At 24.0% G+C, this 20756-nt stretch overlaps 3 protein-coding genes across 3 annotated transcripts; 2 read left to right on the forward strand and 1 right to left on the reverse strand.

Annotated features, from left to right (window-relative positions):
- Positions 1-287: 287 nt before the first annotated feature.
- LOC127279618 (uncharacterized) lies at positions 288-2792 on the forward strand. The gene is made up of 4 exons (XM_051302072.1): positions 288-581; positions 704-913; positions 1001-1165; positions 2248-2792. Exons 1-4 carry the CDS (start codon positions 534-536, stop codon positions 2593-2595), a joined length of 771 nt encoding a protein of 256 aa, XP_051158029.1. The 5' UTR covers positions 288-533; the 3' UTR covers positions 2596-2792.
- Positions 2793-4090: 1298 nt separating this feature from the next.
- Positions 4091-9454, forward strand: LOC127279621 (uncharacterized). Its single transcript, XM_051302077.1, has 4 exons — positions 4091-4221; positions 8090-8299; positions 8408-8572; positions 8760-9454. Exons 1-4 carry the CDS (start codon positions 4174-4176, stop codon positions 9075-9077), a joined length of 741 nt encoding a protein of 246 aa, XP_051158034.1. The 5' UTR covers positions 4091-4173; the 3' UTR covers positions 9078-9454.
- An 8193-nt stretch (positions 9455-17647) lies between these two features.
- Positions 17648-19290, reverse strand: LOC127279624 (uncharacterized). The gene is made up of 2 exons (XM_051302084.1): positions 19051-19290; positions 17648-18468 (listed from the first exon to the last, which is right to left on the reverse strand). The coding sequence occupies exons 1-2, from the start codon at positions 19123-19125 to the stop codon at positions 17683-17685; spliced, it is 861 nt and encodes a 286-aa protein (XP_051158041.1). The 5' UTR covers positions 19126-19290; the 3' UTR covers positions 17648-17682.
- Between the last annotated feature and the right edge of the window lie 1466 nt (positions 19291-20756).

The raw sequence follows: 20756 nt of genomic DNA on the forward strand, positions 1-20756 counted from the left end.
TTTATTTACGTTTAAAAATGATTGTTTTTTTGCGAATTTTATTACAATTTATTATCATGATATATAGTATATTTGGGATAGCCCTGACAACTATATGTTTAAACAGATGCATTTAGCAATGTTTTATCTTTTTTTTTTCTTTTACTAAAAATTGACGTCTTTAAAATTATGTAAATAATACATAAATAAATACACATTTAAATGGAGAACAAAAATACATTATATTCAAATCTAATATATATATTTAATCGAATTTAAATAAAATTTCGAATACACGTAACTAATTAAATTAAATTTTTCTAACAAACATATATTGTTAAAAACACATTTATAAATTTTTGTGATAAACCTTGTAGTCAAGAATTAGATAAATTAAATAATAAATGTTAAAAGCCAATGTTTGTCAACTATAAAGTAAATTCTGTGTAAATGTTATTTTATCAAATTTGGGCACATGTATATAAAACGAATGTTTCGAAAAGAATTTATATAGTACAATTATACAATTTTATGAATTTGTTTCAAACTTGACAATGAAGTTTTTATATCCATTAACCATTTTTATCATTTGTGCTTTCCAAGTAAGTATTAATATTTTTTTAAAAAAATAAAAAAATATACTTTATTTACATTTATATTAATAATATTACAAGAAATATGCAATTTTTTCAATTAAACAAAATTTAATTCATCATATTTATAGGTACATTTTATTTTATCAAATGAAATAATTGGAAACGAAAAATTTGTCCAACTGAGAAATGTGCGAAATATGGTAAAAGAGAGACATGAAAATTTAACGATGCATTTGAATCAAGAGAAAAATTATATACATAACGATTTTCGTATTTTAATAAAAAGTTTAAATGATACAATGATAAATTTAGCATTTTCGAAAAACTCTCAACTACAGGTGAGTATTTATTATTATTATTATTGTAAAATTGCTGTAATTTTTAAATGTATCCTTTTTTTAAAATAATTTGAACATTTTTTACAGATAATAAATCAAACGGAAAATTGTAGTGATACAAGTTTCTGCAGAAATGATGCATATCGAACTGTATTAGAATTGATTGATAATCACAATAAATCCTTGATTCAAATTGCAGATGAAAATATGGAGAATATAATAAAAAACAGTCAATTAATTAATCTCACTCAGGTAGTGTATAATAATATAAGAAATTGAATTTAAAGTAACCCGGTAAAAAGGCTGGAATTGAAAAATTTAATTCTATTTAAGGGTATGTGGGAACCTCCCACGTGACCTAGTATGGGAAAATGTGTTTTGGTAGTATACATCTTACTCTAAAATGAAAAAAGATTTTTGTCTAAAATTTTGAGAGACCATAGATTAGGTTACAAGGAATCTCGCTTTTCTCCGAAAAATACATAATTTTGCGTTAAATTATTAAAAAATGAAGTTTTAAAAGTGTGATTTTTAAACGAAAATGAAAAGAATTATGGCGGCGCATACACAGACGTTGCTTGAGTGTATCAGTGCTCCAGTAAACAGCGCCAATTCGAGCGAGTGGCCACTAAATGAACTATGATAAAACAAATTATTTTACTATTTATTGCTTTATTTTTATTATTTTTGCGTTAAGTTATGGTAAATGAGTAGAACAGCGAGATTCCTTGTAGCAAACAAAATCATTTCTCCAAAATTTTAACCCGAAATCATTTTTTATTTCAGAGAACCCTGGCGGATTGGGAACAGTTGAACATTTTTCTATTCCTTTCTTTTTCTAATTCCCTAAAATGGGATAGAATATTGGAAAAATTTATTCTTTTTATGCCAAAATAAAATTGTATTCTTTCAATACAATAAAAAAAAAAAAAATTGAAAATTCTTTTCAATACAATTTTAAAAATCAGCACAGTTTTAATTCCATTTTATACCATTAAAAGAAATAGAAATTTATAAATTTCTATTTCTTTTAATTCATTTTTCACAAAATGTGAAATGGTATAAAGTAGAATTAAAACTGTGCTGATTTTTAAAATGGTATTGAACAGCTAATGGAATACAATTTTATTTTGGCATAAAAAAGAATAAATTTTTCCAATATTCTATCCCATTTTAGGGGATTAGAAAAAGAAAGGAATAGAAAAATGTTCAACTTTAGAAAAAATCTCTAAAAATTTTAATTCCACTCTATTCCAGTTTTCTTATCGGACACTAACAATTAATAATTATTATAATAATACTTAATGATAATATTAATATTTCTTTATGTGTAGGTGGCAGCGAAAATTTTATTGACTTTAAATTCAGAAATGCTTGAAAATAATGAATGTTGCTTAAAAAATCATACTTCTTATAAGACAGCAGTTGATTGTCTGGATGATAAAATAAGGAAAGCTCAAGACTTTCTGAATAATTGTATAACAAAAGAACATACCTTTTCATTGGAAAATTCTCCTAACTTAAGGAACAATATGATAATTACATATAATAAAATGAGTAAGCAGCATATCAGTTTACTTCTAAAATTGGGAAGATTAGAACCTTCATTTAAAAAATGCACTTTCGATTGTGTAACTACCACTCCTAAAAAGGAGTTATTGAATTTTGAAATTTACACATGAATTAGAAATTTAAGTGCAATCTTACCTAGTACAATTGATTGATATTATATATTTCCATTACGTAATAGCAATACAAAAAATGTTGTAATTAAAATATATCAGAATGCATTGATCATAAACACAATATTATCAATTAGTTTTGAGTGTAATTTAAAAATATATGTTATTAAAAACATGTTATTTATTAAAAAAAAAAATTTTTTTCTTCCCATATACCCAGAAAAAAGATTCTTTGTTTCAAAGAACGTTTCTTTTAATCAAAAATATATTTATTTCATTTTAAGATTGTATATTATATGTTTGTATTTTGATTAAAATATAATTTTTAAATATTGTTTGGCAAGAAGAAACCTTTAATTAACGTCCTATATAAAAACGTCACTTTGCGTGAAAATGATACAACATTGATTTTAAAATACTTTTTTCTCGAAACACAGACACTTTTTAAAAAATCGACCAAAACACCAAGGATCCTTATCTTATAAATTTCCTAAATTCGAAAGATTGTGCGAATTCATGCAAAAATAGTATTGAAAAACGAAGAGGAGGAAAGTAGTATAATAACTGCTGCGACTTTATACTCCATGCATACATCAGCCATCTGACGGCGGCAAGACGTAATGAATCTGTTATTATATTACTTTCCTACTTTTCGTTTATGCAATCGCGTTTCTGTATGGTTTAGCACAATCTTTCGGATTCAGATAATTTATAAGATAAGGATCCTTGGTATTTTGCCCGATTTTGTAAGAAGTGTCAGTGTTTCGAGAAAAAAGTATTTTAAAATCAATGTGTTTATCGTTTTCACGTAAAAAACTTAAAAAAAAATTTTTTTTTCGTAAAAGCAAATAAAAATTATTTTAATTAAAAAAAAATTTCATCTTTAATTTAAAAAGTGATTTAAAAAGAACGATTTCTTTGTTTGAAAGAAATCTTTTTTTTTGGATTTATAAATTCATAAGCCATATTGAAATATTTTATTTAAAATATAAATATTATATTAAAGAAGTCAAAGAAATTGAAATTCCCTAAAATTCCCTAGGTATCACTAGGTATTTAGCAGAAGATACAAAATTGCATAATTTCTGATAATAATGTCTAATTTATATATAAAAATATACAATTACGTCCCGGTATTCTCCATAGGCATTATAATTATTTAGGACATTTATGACAACTGTTTAAACAGATAAATTCATGGATATATACTTAATTAGGTAATACATAATACATACAAACATATATACATATGCAATACAAAAAACTACAGTTTATTCAAATGTAATAAATTTAATCTAATTAAATAAAATTTAAAATACTTATAACTGTAATTGGTATTTTTCTAATAAAAATATACTGTTAAAATACGTTTATAAATTTTTTTTTATGTCATTGATTTTTGAATCAAGAATTATATAAATTTTGTATTAAATTGTTTGTCAAATATAAATTAAATTCTGTCTAAGATTTATAATTATTAAATTATTCCATAAGTATAAAATGTAGGTTACAAAAGAATTTATATAAAAATAAGAAATAATTTAAACAATTTTTTAAATTTATTTTTCACACAAAACGATGAAGTTTTTATTTCCATTAACTATTTTCATGTTTTGTGTTTTTCAAGTGAGTATAATAATATTTAAAAAAATTTTAAAAGACAGTGGAGAACATTTTTTATCATTTTAATTTTCTTAAAAATTACTTTAGAAACCTCTACCAAACTCTAAATATAAATGAAATTTTATAAACTTTCGCGACTTTTTTTTTTTAGAGTATAACGTTTGATTGACAGAAGTACTGATGAAGTGTGTAAATAACAGTCTTAGGAATATATTATTGTAAAATATTATTAAGTATTGAAATACTTGTTTCGTTTTATGTATTATATTTGAAATAATGTTTAACTTTTGATACAGATACAAAAATGTGCTATAAATTTTTTTTTAATTAAAATATTACTTTTGCTTTGAAAAAACATTGTTCCATTGCAGTCCACTCGTCTCTATTTGCATTTAGGGTAAATGCACTAATTACGGTGCGATTCGGGTCAAAACATATTTGAAACAGAAAATTCGACATTTCTATTGTATAAAGTGAATTTAAGACTTATTAATCTAAAAACTTATATTATTTAGGTATTAAAAAAATGTTTAATTTTATAAAAATCGATTATTTAAACAAATATGAGAAATTAAAAGTAATACCGTAATTTTCTATTGCGGCGCGTTTGTATCAATTTCGGTGAACAAAATTACGTGTATTTTGAAGATACTTTGCCCGCCGAAATTGGAGCCAATGGAAATCTTAAAAATGTTTCAATTGCGGCGCGGAAAAAAATTTGTTCTCAAATAATTAAATTAATAATTGTTTAAATGTGCATCTTTATAAGTAATTGAGGACCCCGATTCTATAAGGAGCACAGTTTTCCAAAAAGTATCAAATTGAGACCAAAAATTGCATCAAATCTTTGCAAAGTTTTGATGCACATAAGTTATATCAAAAAGAGATCGTTTTGTGTATCATTTTTAGAAATGATACACGAATCGGTCTCATTTTTTGATGCAAAAAATTTAATCAATTTATATCAATCATGGCCGAATTGAATCGACTCAAAATTAAACGAATTTTTTTCAGATATTTTGGTAATAGTACAATTGCGGAGACCATTTCACTATTTAATTTGAAAATGAAAATAACAGAAAATCGAAGACAATGTGCAATTCGATAATTAAAAAGTGACAGCTTATAAACATAACCTAAAATGCGTGAGAAAAAATTTGTCGATAAAATCAATATAGCCGAGCTTTTTAGAAGGTAGATGGCAGCACTCATCTTTTTTCTTTCTTTAAATTTTTTCTGAATCGTTTTTATAAAAAGCAAAACTCTTACTTGCTAAACGGAAATATTGGTCAAAAAGATGTATTATGTTACAAAAAAGTAATATTGTAATCAATAATATTGGTTTAAATCAGAAATTAATTATTTTCAACAATATTTTTAATAAAATAATTCATTATTTTTTGCAATATTTTTAATAAAAAATTAATTTTTTCACAAATATTTTTGATCAAATAATAAATATTTTTCACCAATGTTTCAGTTAAAAATTAATATTTTTCACCTTTTCTTTGATAAAAAAATTAATTTTTTTCACCAATATTTTTGATTAAAAAATCAATTTATTTCACCAATATTTTTGATTAAAAAAAATATTTATATTATAACCAATATTATTAATTACAATATTACTTTTTTTGATAACATAATACATCTTTTTGACCAATATTTCCGTTTAACAAGTAAGAGATTTGCTTTTTATAAAAACGATTCAGAAAAAATTTAAATAAAGAAAAAAGATGAGTGCTGCCATCTACCTTCTAAAAAGCTCGGCTATATTGATTTTATCGACAAATTTTTTCTCATGCATTTTAGGTTATGTTTATAAGCTGTCACTTTTTAATTATCGAATTGCACATTGTCTTTGATTTTCTGTTATTTTCATTTTCAAATTAAATAGTGAAATGGTCTCCGCAATTGTACTATTACCAAAATATCTGAAAAAAATACGTTTAATTTTGAGTCGATTCAATTCGGCCATGATTGATATAAATTGATTAAATTTTTTGCATCAAAAAATAATACCGTTGCGTGTATGATTTCTAAAAATGATACACAAAACGATCTCTTTTTGATATAACTTATGTGCATCAAAACGTTGCAATAGAAAAAGATACAACCAAGTTTACTGTGAGACTTACGTTTGAAGCAGCCGCCTTGCGACCAGTCAGCTGGTCCAAAAATGGAAAAAAATAAAATTCAAATTTTTTAAAAACACTATCCTGTAGGAAATGAAAATCCACACCTTTTTTTCCTTTGAGATTTTTTTATAAAACGAATATTAAAATTAATAGAGGTAAAAAACGTAGAAAATTTTTTTACTATAATTTAATGGACTTTTAAAACATAACTCGTTGTAATTTTGCCAAATATTAATGGATTTTTTTTAAATTTGTTGCATTTTATTCAGTTTATACTATTAAAGACGACAATTATAAAAAAAATCAAGAAAATTGTTATTATTTAATACTAAACAATAATAAAATTTTTGATTTTGAAAATATGTGTTTTTCAACCTTCTACTGAAAAAGTTATCGAGGGAATTTTCATTCTGGAAAAACTTCTCGCGACAAAGTTTTTCCTTACATATTAAAGAAGTTTTTCTAAAAGATTGGAATTAATTCTATAAAAATAAAGAAGTTATAAGGAAAATAGTGAAAAACTATTTTTCCTTATACTGCAGCAGTAGCCATGACACCTCACGGCTTGGTTTCTTCAGGGGCGTTCTTATTATATAATTTACCCTACACTCAATCATGCTAAATAATTTGGCATACAAATTTTTGATTTTACTAATAATGAAATATTTTTGTATTCTATTTCTGTTAATAAACAAAAATATATCCAAAATACATATTAAGAATTATAATTATATTTGAAATCAGTATTTATACATTTTGAATAGGAAAAATAATAATTTTCTTATACAATATGAAATAATAATTTATTATTTAATTTAAGAAATATATTTTTTATAACAAATAAATAATTATTTTTTGATGTTCGAGTGTAGGGCGAATTATATAATTAGAACGCCCCTGAAGAAACTAATCCGTAAGGTGTCATGGCTACTGCTGCAGTATAAGGAGAAATAGTTTTTCACTATTTTCCTTATAACTTCTTTATTTTTTATAGAATTAATTCCAAACTTTTGGAAAAACTTCTTTAATATGTAAGGAAAAACTTTGTCGCGAGAAGTTTTTCTAAAATGAAAATTCCCTCGATAACTTTTTCCGTAGAAGGTTGTAAAACACATATTTTCAAAATTAAAACTTTATTCTTATTTAATATTAAATAATAACAATTTCCTTGATTTTTTTTTATGATTGTCGTCTTTAATAGTATAAAATGAATAAAATGCACCAAATTTCAAAAAAATCCATTAATATTTGGCAAAATTACGACGAGTTATGTTTTAAAAGTCCATTAAATTATCGTAAAAAAATTTTCTACGTTTTTTACCTCTATTAATTTTAATATTCGTTTTATATAAAAATCTCAAAGGAAAAAAAGGTGCGGATTTTCATTTTCTACAGAATAGCGTTTTTAAAAAATTTGAATTTTATTTTTTTCCATTTTTGGACCACCTGACTGGTCGCAAGGCGGCTGCCTTAAGTGTAAGTCTCCTTATAGAATCGGGGTCGTCAATTGTATCAAAAAAAGATTGGAATAATTTTTTTAATCATTTGGCAACAGGTTATATTAAATATAATAGTAATAATAGTTATTTTTTATAAACGCGTCGTAATTGGTGCACTCGCCGTAATTGGTACACTTACCCTATATGATAATTTAATATTGTACTTATAATATTTGATAAATACTTGCCTTTATTCAATTAAACAAAATTTAATTCATCATTATATTTATATAGATACATTTTATTTTATCGAATAAAATAATTGAGAACGAAAAACTTGTTAATTTGAGCAATTTGCGAAATATGGTAAAAATAAGTTATGAAAATTTAAATGCATACCTGAAACAGGAATTTAATTATACAGATGATAAATTGCATAATTTAGCAAAAGAGTTGACACAAGAAATGATAATTTTAGCATTTTCGAAAAACTCTGAAGTTCAGGTGAGTATTTTTTATTATTATTATTATTATTATTATTATTATTATTGTAAAATTGCTGTAATTTTTAAATGTATCCTTTTTTTAAATTAATTTGAACATTTTTTACAGATAATAAAACAAACGGAAAATTGTAGTGATACAAGTTTCTGCAGAAATGATGCTTATCGTAATGTATTAGAATTAATTGATAATCACAATAAATCCTTGATTCAAACTGCAGATGAAAGTATGAGGAATATTATAAAGAACAGTCAATTAACTATTGTCATTCAGGTAGTATATAATAATATATAAGAAATTGAATTTAAATTCATATTAGGGACATATTGTTAGTTGAACGTAATTAAATTATTAATTTTTTTACATAAAAGTATTGTCAAATATTAATTCTTTTATTTTCTCAAATTTTCTCATATAAATAATTTTTAATAATAAGATATTAATATTTCTCTATTTTTAGATGGGAGCGGAAATTTTATTGTCTTTAAATTCAGAATTTCCTGAAAGTAATGACAGTTGCTTCAAAAATCATTCTTTTTACGAGACTACAGATGATTGTCTAAATGATAAGAAAAGAACGGCTGAATTCTTTCTAGATATTTGTATTTTAAATGAACAGATCTTTCGATTGGAAAATTCGTTATATTTACAGAAAAAAATTAATAATTCATATCTTGAAATAAATAAGAAGCATATATCTTTACTTTCAAAATTGGGAAATATAAAGTCTGCATTTGATAATTGTACACACGAATGTATACAATATGAAACGAATTAAAAAAGAAATTATTACTATGATAAAACTTATATCTTTGCCAGCCCTGAACTTGAATTACGATTCTCCGTTACATCCCTCACAACACAAGGATATTCAGGATATCCCTGGGACGTCCTGGGGATATCCATTTGCTTTTGGTGATTCGGATATCCTTAAGATATCCTCTGGATATCCATGGACATCTCTAAGATATCCTAGGGATATCCAAACCGCCGAAAACAAATCGATATCCCCAGGACGTCCCAAGGATATCCTGAATATCCTTTTGTTGTGAGGGTATAAATTTAATTTAATTTGCATTCACAGCAAATAGTATATAATATTCGAAAAAGTTTATTAAACTTATTAAAAATAAATAAATTGACGCTTAATTTTAATTTTTTATTTATTTATTTATTTATTTATTGAAAATATACGGGCAAAGCCCATTCGTACAGAGTACTATAAAGATACATTATGATTATTGTATATTAATTGTATATTAATTTTTAAATAAATTAATTCGTCAAATTGAACAACAATTTGTTGTAGATATATATACTTATATAGATAAATAAAATGGTGACACATTTTTTATATTCCAAATATTCTCATGTTATGATATTTTCACACGCTAAAATCAAAAATAAAACTACATAAATGTATTATGGATAATATAAGAAAAAAACATATTCGTGACGTTTATCTCATGTATATAAAAATATATAACAATAAATTATGTTTTTTTTCAATGAGGGAGGGTTAGAAAAATTGCATTGGAATCAATAACGCGAAATATATTTATAAATTGAAAAAAGGCGGTTATTGATTATTGAGTGAATATCGTGGGAGTTCATAAAAGTCTGTGTGGCCTTACATATAGGTGACAATGCGACGCCTATAAATTAAGGAATTCAAGAGATATGCCCTTTATGTCGAAAAAATAGCGTAACAGTAGGAGGAAACCATCACATTTTTCTTTTTCACGTATATGTCATATAAAGAAGTCCTGGTTGAATTCAATAGGGAACGACAAGTGACCGCAATATCATATATATATATATATATATATATATATATATATATATATATATATATATATATGCTCATCCCGAATCTATCATATAGAACTCCTCTCGAATTGGCTGGGCGTTAACTAAAAATCTTCAAAAGTTCACAAATGATTTACGATATTTGTGTGGCAATTAGAAGAAATTCAAAATGAAAAATTATACGAAAGGATTTTTCAGCACAAGGAAACAAAGTTAGTTTAATTGGTACAATTTTTAAGGTTAGGAATTTATACAACGAAATTAATAATAAGAAAAAAAATATATATAAATATTTATATGTATTATGTGAATATTTTTAATCAGCATTACACATGAAAAGAACACAATCACCTAAACTTGCAGCCATATTTAAACAACATTGACTAATTAGAATTGACTGAAAATTTAAATTTTTTAAGCGAAACATTTATTTACTGGCCTAATTTGCATATGACCTAATTCTTATTTGGCCTAATCTTCATTCAAACTACTCCTCATTTGTACTAAACGTCATTTGTCCTAATTTTCATTTGACCTAAATTTACTATATCCCCATAGCGGACACACTTGCTCAAAAGACGTCCTGAGGATATATTTTGCGGACTTCTTTTGGACGTTCAAAAAATCCTAAAATTTAGTTTGACCTAGCTCAGCATCCGATGGACCAATCAAAAAGTGCGCCATACATTTTTTGTAGACAACTTCCGGGTTTGTTATTACTCTAACACTATTTTCACGCTGAAAAAAATGTTGCCGCGAAATTCAACTACCATTGGGTAGTTGACAAGAAAGTAGTTAAAATAACTACTTTTTTAGTTAATCTATAATCATGTTCATGTAGTTAATGTAACTATTTTTAAGAAGTTAATAAGTAAGAGTTGATTTTACGTCTACTACTTAAAGTAGTAGTTTGAATTGCAAAAGATTTATTAAATGTACCAAAAAAATGTTTTTAAAGGCTATTGAACCACTTTAAGTAGTAAAATCTACTACTTACATCTTGAGTTGTTTTAACATTTTGAAATTGAGTTAATACAATCACAAAATGTCATTCTACCAATTACATTTTTAACTGGTTTAACTATTTTTATATAGAGGTAGTTAATAGAACCGTTTAAATTCAGTTGAGGACCTATATTGTACTACACTGAAAAAAAAGTTCTGGTTAAAGTTACTAGATGCGTTTGGTTAAAAAATTTCTAGTTATTTTAACAAGAAAATATAGTTAAAAAGACTAAACAGTTCTAGTTAAATAAGTATGGTTAAATTATTCTGGTTAAAATAATTCTGGTTAAAAACGCGCGTTCGCGGACACTGCATAGCGTCTGTTGTTCTTTTTCGAATAGTTTATCGTGCGGATCGCAAGAATGGATGAAAAAGTTAACCAAGCTCTGGAAAATTGGGGTTTGGGAGAATTAAAAGATCTGTTTAAAGGTTGGTTAATTAATTTTATAATATAAGTGAAAAAATTGTTGACGAACGGCAAACCCGTTCGTGTGGAAAATAGTTTGAAGGTTATGTTGAAAACGTGCTCGACACGTTTTATCAGAATTTTAGTTCTGAATAATCATATTTAAATAAACATTATTAAGAGAATTGCAGTGTAAAGATGTTATTATTTGATTGCATTTATATGTACATAATACAAATTTTTTTAATACATATTTTATAATATAATATAATAATAATAAATTTAATTAATTCTCGGATTAACTAGAATTTCTGGTAAGATCAACCAGAAATTTTTTTACCAAAAATTTTTAACTAGAAAAATTCTAGTAAGATTAACTTGAAATTCTAGTAAGATTAACTTGAAATTCTGGTAAAATTAACCAGAATTTTTTAACCAAATTTTCTAGTACTTTTAACCAGAAAAAGTAGTAAGGGTATATATAACTTTTTATTCTGGTTAGATTAACCAGAATTCTGGTTATTTTAACCAGACTTTTTTTTCAGTGTACTCAGAGAAGTTAAAAAGTAGTAAAACCTACTATTTTTTTCAGTGCAGAGCAATTAATTTGAAATTACAAAAAATCACAAAATTCATTTTGACCTAGCTCAGCATCCGCTGGACCAATCAAAAAGTGCGCCATACATTTTGTTTAGTCCAAACAATAATTGTGCCAGCTGAAAATGATTTCAAATGAGAATTATGCACTGAGAAAAAATTACTATTGATTCAATAGTGCCGATGCTATTGAATTTTCCGTCATTGATTCAATAACAGTTCTATTAATTGAAAAGTATGTTACTTAAAATCAATAAATGAAACTGTTTGAATTGATATTGCCTTAATTGTTTCTATAGTTAATCTATATACTACAACAGAATAATTTATTGTTTCTTTGATATTTTTTATTTGAAGCATCTAATAGGTAAATTTGAATAAAATGTATGTAACTTTGAATCAACAGAAAACTTCTTTGCTTCAAACAAGTGATATCTTAGAAATGAAAGCATATACTTTCGTTTCATTTCAATGAATGGCGTCATCGCGGGCTGCCTATAGCAGATGCTATAGAAATCATGACACTATGCATTTGAGACATTGATACCCAACTTATTAAAACATTCTTAACTATTGTCATCAAAATAATGACATGACTTATTATTTCAATTAACTAAACTTTTAATTTATTAATCGTGTACTTTTGTTGTAATAAATGGCGTCATTGCGGGCAATCTGTATAATAGATTTTTAAATGTAACTATAAAAAGATTTTTTTCCCTTTTTCTAAAATTTTATTTATATATAATATAATGGTATGACACTATATTCATAGAATCAAATCCATATATCATTGATTCAACAGCATTTTTTTCTCAGTGTGCACAGAAAATTAAAAGGCATTAAAATAAGCTGCAACGCTTATTATTTTAATACCAAAATGGATTATAATAAGCAAAATTGGATTAAAATAATAAGCGTTGCAGCTTATTTTAATGCCTTTTAATTTTCTGTGTGGTAAATATAATGTTTAGGCCAAGTAAATAAGTCTAAAAAAGTATTAAGTTACAAAAAATTTAGGCCAAGTGAGATTTAGGGCAGATAAATATTATGTTAATTAAGAATTAAGTCATATATACAGATTAGGCCAAGTAATAGTTAGTCTATACGACTTTTAGGCCAATTGAATTTAGGTCAATTAAGTGTTAGGCCATTTGAAATTTGGAGAAAATTCATGCGTCTCATTTATTGAAGTGGGACCTTTAGACAATTTTCACTAAACTTTGCAATTAAATATACTGCAAAGTTTGCAAATAAATCTTTAATAAATTTTTAAGAAAGTTTCGGTGCTGTGTATGAGGATCCTTTATCCAACACTTGGATTTAACGTGTTGTTTCGTTTCCGTGACTCTCCTTAACTTTTACTATAATGAATTAGTACTGAATTATGCAAAAACATGCCATAATTAAAATTCTTACTAATTTTAATTAATGACATTTTTTTGCATAATTCTATACTAATTCGTTATTATAGTAAGAGTTGATAAATCTCCTACAATTCGTTATATAGTAAAATATCAATGTATTAGATGAAAAAATAAAAATTCTACAAATTGAAATTTAGAGGTTTATTTGAAAAAAAAATCCTTAAATATTGTTCGCACTGATCTTTATATGATCCGTCATTAGAGTAGTTTTATTGAAGGGAATATATCGGTCATGATTTGTTGACAGGTAACTGGGGACCAACTAACCGATATTATGACCCAGGAAGTCACCCTGAGACCTGCATATATATACTTCTCAACAGGGGATCAGATTTCCCCAAAGGTATATGAATACTAATGACAAGAATGCCATCGTCGATGCTAATAATATGGATATAACAATAAGATCAATGAAATTTGGAAAGATAGGTTTCGCATCTGTGATGCAATGTGATTATTATTATTATTATTATTATTCAGAATTATTATGAGTATACGGCAAATCGAACTGAGCATATATGAATTGGGATGAAACCACTTCTATATTGTCCCTTTTGTATTGTGGTAGACCACCTCCAGTGACTGTGTGTTACCTTTAGTAATCTTCCTCGCTGATTTATTTCTCTAACCACCTTGTGTCATTGATATTATTAATGACACGATACGTGTCTTGAATGAAATTTAAGATTCTCAATGCAACAAAAACCGCAACGTTATTTTATATATATATTCGAGAAAAGCGCTGGTCTTTCTTATATATTATATATATTATTTTCAAGATATAAACGTGGATCAATTCATTCAGATATATTTTCAAATTTTATGGATTTTTGTCAACGTCTCAAGTTTAAAAATTCTTAACTTTAGATTCAATGCGTGGATATGACATTTAGATCGTCTCGCGGGGAAAACTTAAATGTAAATTTTCAAAATTTTTAAGTATTACGAATATAGAAAAGAATATAGTCTGAATTTATTTATGCGTGTAAAATGCTTATACAATATACGAATAATATAATATATAGAGACATTTATGATTGCTATTTTCCCCCCATCAGATTTTGATTGAAATTTGAAAAAGTATTGCGTATTATATTTTTGTAGTTCAAATTAAAATCCTGACGAAAGTTTTGGAATATTCAATCATGTAGTTTTAATAAGTATTATTCCGAGACATTACAAAATTTTTTTTCGAGCCAATCAGTTTCGATTCGAATCCAAATTTTAATGTAACTAAAAATATTTTTTCCGAATCAATCCGTTTCATTATGAAGTTGAAATATTAATTCTTTTGAATTTTGAAATTTCATTCTGAAACAATCCTATTGCGGCTTAGAAACAGATTGAATGGAAATTAAATTTCAGGTCTCGAATTAAACGACTTTTTCGACTTTTTTTTACATTTTTTAAACAAATTTTAAACAAAATACCTATTTTTGGTATACAATGCAGATCTTCTTCAGATCTTCTTTATTTCAATTATTTAACAAATTATCAACTAAAATTCTTCACTAAATTAATTATTTTTAATAATTTTAAATGAAATTCCTCACAAATTCAATTATTTTAAACTATTTTTCAATTAAAATTTGTATGAAATTTAATAATTGTTTATAATTTTAAAAAAATAATTACATAGCAAATAAAATTGACAAAAATTTTTAATTCAAAATCACTTGAAATTTAATTATTTGCAAAAATTTCAATTATTTTAAATGATTTTTATAATATTCTTCGAAAATTCAACTATCTGAAACCATTTTTTTTTTTTTTATTTAAAAAGTTTGCAAATTATTGTATTTTTGTCTGCAATTTCTAATAATTTTTTTAGTAACAGAAATCATCAAAAATTCAAAATTAAAAATCACTTGAAGTTCAGTTAATTTCAAAAATCAAAATTGTAAATCTTTGAAAATTCAATTACTTTTAAAAAATGTTATCTAAAATTATTTGATAAATTATTTTTAGTTCTGTAAAATTTAACTATTGTCAGCTATTGTCTGAAAATTAACAAAATCTTTTGAAATTCAATTATTTTTAAAAATTTCAACTTTAACTCTTCCAAAATTATTTTTATTTAAAAAAAAATTTTATTTAAAAATCTGTAATAAAATCTGTAAAAAACTGTAAATAAAAAAGAAAGTGAATATTTTCAACATCATTAATGTGTTTGTTTAACAGAATTTTTATTTTACAAAATTTCTCTATACCCAACTTTTTATTTAAAAAATTTATAATTAGGAGAATATTAATTTAGAAGAATTTTCATTCAATAGAAATTTAAATGATTCGAACTTGTCACAATTTCCAATTCACCAAATCTTCATTTGCACAAATTGTTACATTTGATAGAAATTTGACTCTGATTCGCGTCGAATGAGAATTCTGCTAAATTAATATTCAGATAAATTAGAAATTTTTAAATGAAAAGTTAGGTAAAGAGAAATTCGATCAACTTTTAATTTAAAAAAAAAAATGAAAATTCGTCTAAAAAATAATTATATCTAATAAAATTCTTTGAAATGAAAATTTTAATTAATGATTTTTATGGAAAATTCATGCACCCGTATATTAATTAAATGGTTTAATAATGGTAGAAAAATTATTTCAATTTTGTTTGAAAAAATAATGTTTGATTTGGACTTATTATTATATAACTTTGAAAAATATTTTATTTACTTTAAATAAACTATATATATATATATACATATATATATATATATATATATATTTTTTTTTTTTTTCCTTTTTATTTTACTATTGTAACAAAACGTTTCTTGACTTCAATGAAATATTTTCTGATTTATATATATAAATAAGTCTTTACATTCAAAATTTTAAGAAAGAAATTTTTGATAGAATTATGTTTATTTTTTGTGGTTGTGCCGATTATATGAATTGGAATATTGAATGTACTTTTCACGTGTGTGTAGTGTCATGGGGACTTCTTGGGAGTTCCTCTTCATATAATTTGGAGTTCCCGCGGAGAATTATTATAACTCGCAATATATGTGGGATCGAAAGAATATGTTTAAATATAATATACTGTGGCTTTTTTTCAATTTTATAAATACTATTTAGTTTATTTGAACGAAAAATTTTATTCTCTCAATTACGACTTGTACTGGGTTAAGTAATAAAAATAATAATTAAAATAAGTTTCAGGACGCATGATTATATATTCTAAAAATCATTAGTTAAAATTTACATTTTATGCAATTTCATTTGTCATAATTATTTTTGAGCCAAATTTTTATTTGTTCGAATTAGTATTTTGTAGAATTTTCCATGAAACCGATTTTCTATATTACAGAATTTTTATATAACCGAAAATTTACTTAACGGAATTTTCATTTGTTCGAATTATTATTTGATATAATTTCCATAAAACTGATTTTTCTGCAGAATTTTTACTTAACCGAAAAATTATTTAAAAGAATTTCTAATTGATGTGGAATTTTTATTTGTCCGAAATTGCATATGACCGAACAAACAATCAAGAGAAAGATTTCGGCGCGATTTTTAAAATCAACCAATCACAATTTTATGGATAATTTTTGATTGGTTGATTTTAAAAATCGCGCTGAAATCATTCTGTCGATTGTTTGTTCGGCCATTTGCAATTTCGGACAAATGAAAATTCCATCAATTAGAAATTCTGTTAAATAATTTTTCGGTTAAGTAAAAATTCTGCAGAAAAATCAGTTTTATGGAAATTATATCAAATAATAATTCGAACAAATGAAAATTCATTTGAATGAATAAAATGAAAATTCTACCCAATAAAAATTCTTTAAAATGCCTATTATGTTAAAATGAAAATTCGAGCAAATAAAAATTCGAACAAATAACAATTTCTGTGAAGCGAATTTTTGGTTATTTATTAAAATTCTGTAATATAGAAAATCATTTTGATGAAAATTCGGAAAAATTTACTAATTCGAACAAATAAAAATTCGGCTCAAAAATAATTATGACAAATAAATAAAATTCTATAAAATGAAAATTCTAACTAATAATTTTTAAAACATAATCATATGCGTTCCAATAAGTTCTAAAAATTTGTATACAAAAAATATTAAAAATTTGAATAAACAAACAAGATTTATTCTATGAAAATTTGCATTTAATGAAAATTTTTATTTTCGATCATCTTTGGACTTAAATTTTTTCATTGTTTTTGATATCCAATTTGGCTTTGAATTAATATGTTGCTTCGAATACATTGGTGATTTTACAAAATAATTTGAATTATTAATACTTTTTAAACTTGGTGCTTTTCTCATTGACATGTCACTTTTACTTTTTCTAAAATTACAAATACAACTTTTTCTTGTTTTAACACTTTGATTGCTTGAATGTCTTTTTATTGTGCATTTGCATTTACGAATTTTTGAATGTGATTTATAACTAATAATTTCTCGATTTTCATGTTCATCAGTCATGACACCAACATTTATTTGATCTATTTTATTTGTATGAAATTTCATTGACGACTGTGTATTTTTAATATCTTGTTTTGGATTTTTTGAAATTATTTCATTATATTGACGAAATAGAGTATTAAATTCGTCAATTATTTTTTGAATTTCAGCTTCTGTGGGAATATTACAACAAACAGAAATTGCTGTTGTTGAATATTTACACGTTGTATTATCACAAAAATCTTTTTTTGATGTATTTTCCATTTTCTTTAAATATTCAACACTTTTTTGTTGAAATTCTGATGATGATTGGTTTTTTTCAAAACTCTGTTTACGTGAAGACACAATAGGTGATTGACTCGTTTGTCGAGAAATATTATCGAGTTTATTCGTTTTCAATGTGTTAGAGACACGTGAACTATTTAGAATGACATCTTGACTTTTTTCATTAGCAAGATTTTTTGATTTCCTTCGTAATTTTCCTCCAGTTACAGTTAGACACTGAAAAATTTAATAAGAATTTTTTTTTTTTCATACATTTTTTATAACAATTTATAGAAAATAAGAGTCGCATATAAATTTTCCATAAAAATTAATGGTTATAATTTTCATTTTAATGATATTTTATTATAATTATTTTTTAAAGAAATTTTCATTTTTCGAATATTAATGTTTTAAAGAAATTTTTTTTAAATGAATTTTTACTTAACAAAATTTTTAGGTATCGAATTTTTATTTTACAGAAATTTCTCTTTACCCAATTTTTTATTTAAAAAAAAAACTTCATTTTTCCGAATTTTTATTTGCAAAAAAAAATTTGGTACCTAAAAATTTTAAATTGAAATGGTTACTTGAAAAATTCGTTTAAGAAGAAATTCTATCAAATGCTAATTCGAAAAATGAAAATTCGTCAAAAAAAGAAAATTATATTTAATAAAATTCTTTAAAATGAAAATTCTAACCATTGATTTTTTTTTTATTTGGAAAACTCATGTGCCACGAAAATAATTATGTAACCTAAAAATAAATATTTAAAAAAAAAATTCCAAATAATATTTATAAATATTTAAAAAATTCACTTACAATAGATGTAGTTAATAGAGAGCACACGCAAGAAATAAGGGAACTGCAACAAATTATTCCAATCCATTCAATCATGATTTTAAACTTATTGAAGATTGTTACAATTTATTTATTCCTTCCATGTGGATAAATAATTTATAAATTTAAAATTGTTTGCATTAAAAAAAACATCAAAATTAATATAATTTTGCGAAATTAAAATACATATTTATTAATAAATAGAAAAAAAAAGTATTTTATAACGTGACACTTGTCAAAGTAAATAAAAAACGTTCGTCATTTGATAAAATTTCATTATTTTTTTTTTTTTAAATTTATACTAAAAAATTTTTATTTTATTAATTTTAATTTAATGTAATTTATTAAAAACAATTTTTTTCCCAGTGTAATTTATAAAAAAAAAAATTTTTTTAAATTTCAGTGAATTTTAAACTGTGAAAATTTCTTCTTTATCGACTAACCTCCTACAGATAGGCATTTTAACCTACACACATGTATAACTCGGAAATAAAATTAATTTGATAATAAAAATTAATAATAATTAGAAATATGTAATAATTTTTTAAATATTGTTAAAATAATAATAATAATAAGTATTTTATTCCATCGAAAAGGCGGAACAATCTAGACTATCGATTTCATTATTATAAATTATTATTAAATTATCATTAATTCAAAGACTTAGAATTTAATTAGCAACTAAAATAACGAATTTGAATAATACAATATTATGCTTTTGAAATAAAAAAATAAATATATTACTCAATATTTATTTAGTACATTTGTTGATTTGTTTTCAAATTAAAATCATTTAAATTAGTCGAAGAAAAAGATTTTACAAATTCATTTTGACATTTACATTTTAAGTGTAATAATCTTTCTTTTGAATTATTGGAATGTTTTATCAATTTCAAATGTAATTTATATTTTTTTTGAGAATTATTTTTCAAATTTAATTCTCTACTATGATCACAAATAAAATTCTCATTAGAATTTTTAAAATTTTTCGTTTCACAATAAAAATTTTCATTGGAATTTTTAAAATTTTTAGTTTCACAAATAAAATTCTCTTTGGAATTTTTAAAATTTTTACTTTCACAAATACTTGTTGTTCTATTTGTCTTCATGTCATTTATTTGACTATTATTATTATTTGATAATTTTTTTAAATATTCATTCGTCTCGGATAATTTTTTATTGTGATGATTTTTTTTACAATTTTTCAAATGTTCACTACGAGAAGAAGATTTTAAATTGTCTCTTGATTGACGTTTTAAAATTTTTGATACTTCTTCCTGATGACATTTCATTTTTTGAAAACATAATTCACTGGAATTTGTTCTTTGTAAATTATTTATGATCCTTGGAAAACTAAAATAATAAATAATATTTTATTAAAATTGATTATAAAATATACGTTTATTATTAATTGTATGAAAATTATTATTTTTTTTTTTTTTACCAAAATGAAAATAAGAGACTGCACCAAATGCATGTTATGCATATTGTGTTGCAAATTGTAAAACCTTCTACCATTCTAAATTGATTATAATATATAATTTCACATTTTAAATGTGGTGAATATTTCACAATATTGTTAAATTCATTTTTATATATAATTTATACATTTAGTGATTTTAAAATAACTTAACCTCTTCTTACAATTTGCACAATTTGTTATGTGAACGACCTGAAGATTGTAATTA

Source organism: Leptopilina boulardi, unplaced genomic scaffold, assembly GCF_019393585.1.
Source record: "Leptopilina boulardi isolate dan_hultmark-lab unplaced genomic scaffold, ZJU_Lbou_2.1 LbouV2_221, whole genome shotgun sequence".
Classification (NCBI taxonomy): Eukaryota; Metazoa; Arthropoda; class Insecta; order Hymenoptera; family Figitidae; genus Leptopilina; species Leptopilina boulardi.

Bases quoted from the DNA above. Each gene is read 5' to 3' on its own strand.
- LOC127279618 (XM_051302072.1), top strand. From the start codon at position 534: ATGAAGTTTTTATATCCATTAACCATTTTTATCATTTGTGCTTTCCAA. The intron at 914-1,000 runs GTGAGTATTTAT...CATTTTTTACAG, and splicing joins CGAAAAACTCTCAACTACAG to ATAATAAATCAAACGGAAAA. The intron at 1,166-2,247 runs GTAGTGTATAAT...CTTTATGTGTAG, and splicing joins AATTAATTAATCTCACTCAG to GTGGCAGCGAAAATTTTATT.
- LOC127279621 (XM_051302077.1), top strand. From the start codon at position 4,174: ATGAAGTTTTTATTTCCATTAACTATTTTCATGTTTTGTGTTTTTCAA. The intron at 8,300-8,407 runs GTGAGTATTTTT...CATTTTTTACAG, and splicing joins CGAAAAACTCTGAAGTTCAG to ATAATAAAACAAACGGAAAA. The intron at 8,573-8,759 runs GTAGTATATAAT...CTCTATTTTTAG, and splicing joins AATTAACTATTGTCATTCAG to ATGGGAGCGGAAATTTTATT.
- LOC127279624 (XM_051302084.1), bottom strand. From the start codon at position 19,125: ATGATTGAATGGATTGGAATAATTTGTTGCAGTTCCCTTATTTCTTGC. The intron at 18,469-19,050 runs GTAAGTGAATTT...TAAATTTTTCAG, and splicing joins CTCTATTAACTACATCTATT to TGTCTAACTGTAACTGGAGG.